Here is a 1,915-nt window from a genome sequence, read left to right on the forward strand (position 1 = left end):
GAATTTTCTACACCTAATTCTTCTAACACTTGTTTGGTATTGGCAAAAAATTCATCATGATCACTGAAAAGGTAAAATCAATGCATGAGGTTAGTTAACAATCAAAGTTCAAATCAGATCAATTCAAAAAATGAAATTAATGGAGTTTTATGCTCTACTCTTCTGCACCTAATTGGGCTAATAAAGATGGGCAATGCCATGCAGTGTGCAATGGCAGCAGCATTGGCCTACTCTGTTTCGATTTCCCAATGGCAACAGATCTTAACCGAGCACAGTCTGTAGCACACAGGCCTCAGTTTTATGTCCCATATAAAGGACTAGATAATTACTCACCTTTCTATTTCAGAAACATATTTAGTGTAAAATCTTCCTCGTTCATATAAAGCACATTCCCGATCTGCTCCTTGTAACAACAATCCTTCATATGTCAATCTTTCTAATACTAATCTTACTATCTCACCCATATACATACCAGATATCATCTTTTCTAATCTAAAATATAATACACTTCTGTTATCAATTTTTGCGCCAATTTTTTTTTGTGAGAATAAATATAAAATTTGCATCAAAATACGAATTTCTAATCAAGGCATAACAGGGCAAGGCCAATTCTATAGCTCTCTCTCCGGAGTCTAAAGATCAAAAGTTACGGAAAGTTATTCTTTTTTTTATTCTATCGAACTAAAAAGCTGTTGGTTTTTTTTAGATAGAAATATTATAATTAAGATGCAAAATCTAGCATTTAATTTTTTATTTTTCACAATTCCATTAGAGCTTATTTTAAGCTTCTAATAATACATATGTTTGTTATCTTTCTGTTATTCAATAAAAAAAAATACAAATGAGAAAAACGTTACTTACATTTGTTTACCAGGATTAATACTGTATGTATCTAATTCTAAATCATATTCTGTACGTATGAAGTCTAAACAACCATTATCACCAAATGCTCCCCATTCTGTATTAATAATCACCTGCAAAATACAATGATCACAAAATGTAAATTTTTGTATCACAAAATGTAAGATACAGTGAATACAATTGTAAAATACAATGATCACCCAGAGTGAACTCCAATTGTAAAAAATACTAGAAGATCACCAGTAATAAAATACAATAATCCAAAGATCACCAATACTACAACACAATAAGATCACCTATAATAAAATATAATAATCTGAAGATCACCAATACTACAATACAATAAGATCACCAATAATAAAATACAATAATCTGAAGATCACCAATACTACAATACAATAAGATCACCTATAATAAAATACAATAATGCGAAGATCACCAATACTACAATACAATAAGATCACCTATAATAAAATACTAGGATTATCATATTACTTTTAATGATCACCAATTGTAAAATACAATGATCACCAATTGTAAAATGCAATGATCACCAATTATAAAATACAATGATCACCAATTGTAAAATGCAATGATCATCAATTGTAAAATGCAATGATCACCAATTGTAAAATACAATGATCACCAATTGTGAAATGCAATGATCATCAATTGTAAAATACAATGATCACCAATTGTGAAATGCAATGATCATCAATTGTGAAATGCAATGATCATCAATTGTAAAATACAAGGATCACCAATTGTGAAATGCAATGATCACCAATTGTAAAATACAATGATCACCAATTGTAAAATACAATGATCACCAATTGTAAAATGCAATGATCATCAATTGTAAAATGCAATGATCACCAATTGTAAAATACAATGATCATCAATTGTAAAATACAATGATCACCAATTGTAAAATACAATGATCACCAATTGTAAAATGCAATGATCATCAATTGTAAAATGCAATGATCACCAATTGTAAAATACAATGATCATCAATTGTAAAATGCAATGATCATCAATTCATCAATGTAAA

General features: G+C 29.0%; 1 protein-coding gene across 1 annotated transcript in view; it reads right to left on the reverse strand.

Moving 5' to 3' along the window:
- Window positions 1-8: 8 nt before the first annotated feature.
- LOTGIDRAFT_94696 (hypothetical protein) overlaps window positions 9-1,915 on the reverse strand; it is a gene marked incomplete at both ends in the record, with an annotated part of 16,089 nt that continues 14,182 nt past the window's right edge. The window contains 3 exons of the mRNA XM_009062319.1: window positions 9-63; window positions 334-492; window positions 862-974. Of these exons, the coding sequence (XP_009060567.1) occupies window positions 9-63; window positions 334-492; window positions 862-974 (327 nt within the window). The remainder of the gene's footprint in view (window positions 64-333; window positions 493-861; window positions 975-1,915) is intronic.

The sequence above is a fragment of the Lottia gigantea genome (assembly GCF_000327385.1).
Source record: "Lottia gigantea unplaced genomic scaffold LOTGIsca_502, whole genome shotgun sequence".
NCBI classification, from domain to species: Eukaryota; Metazoa; Mollusca; class Gastropoda; family Lottiidae; genus Lottia; species Lottia gigantea.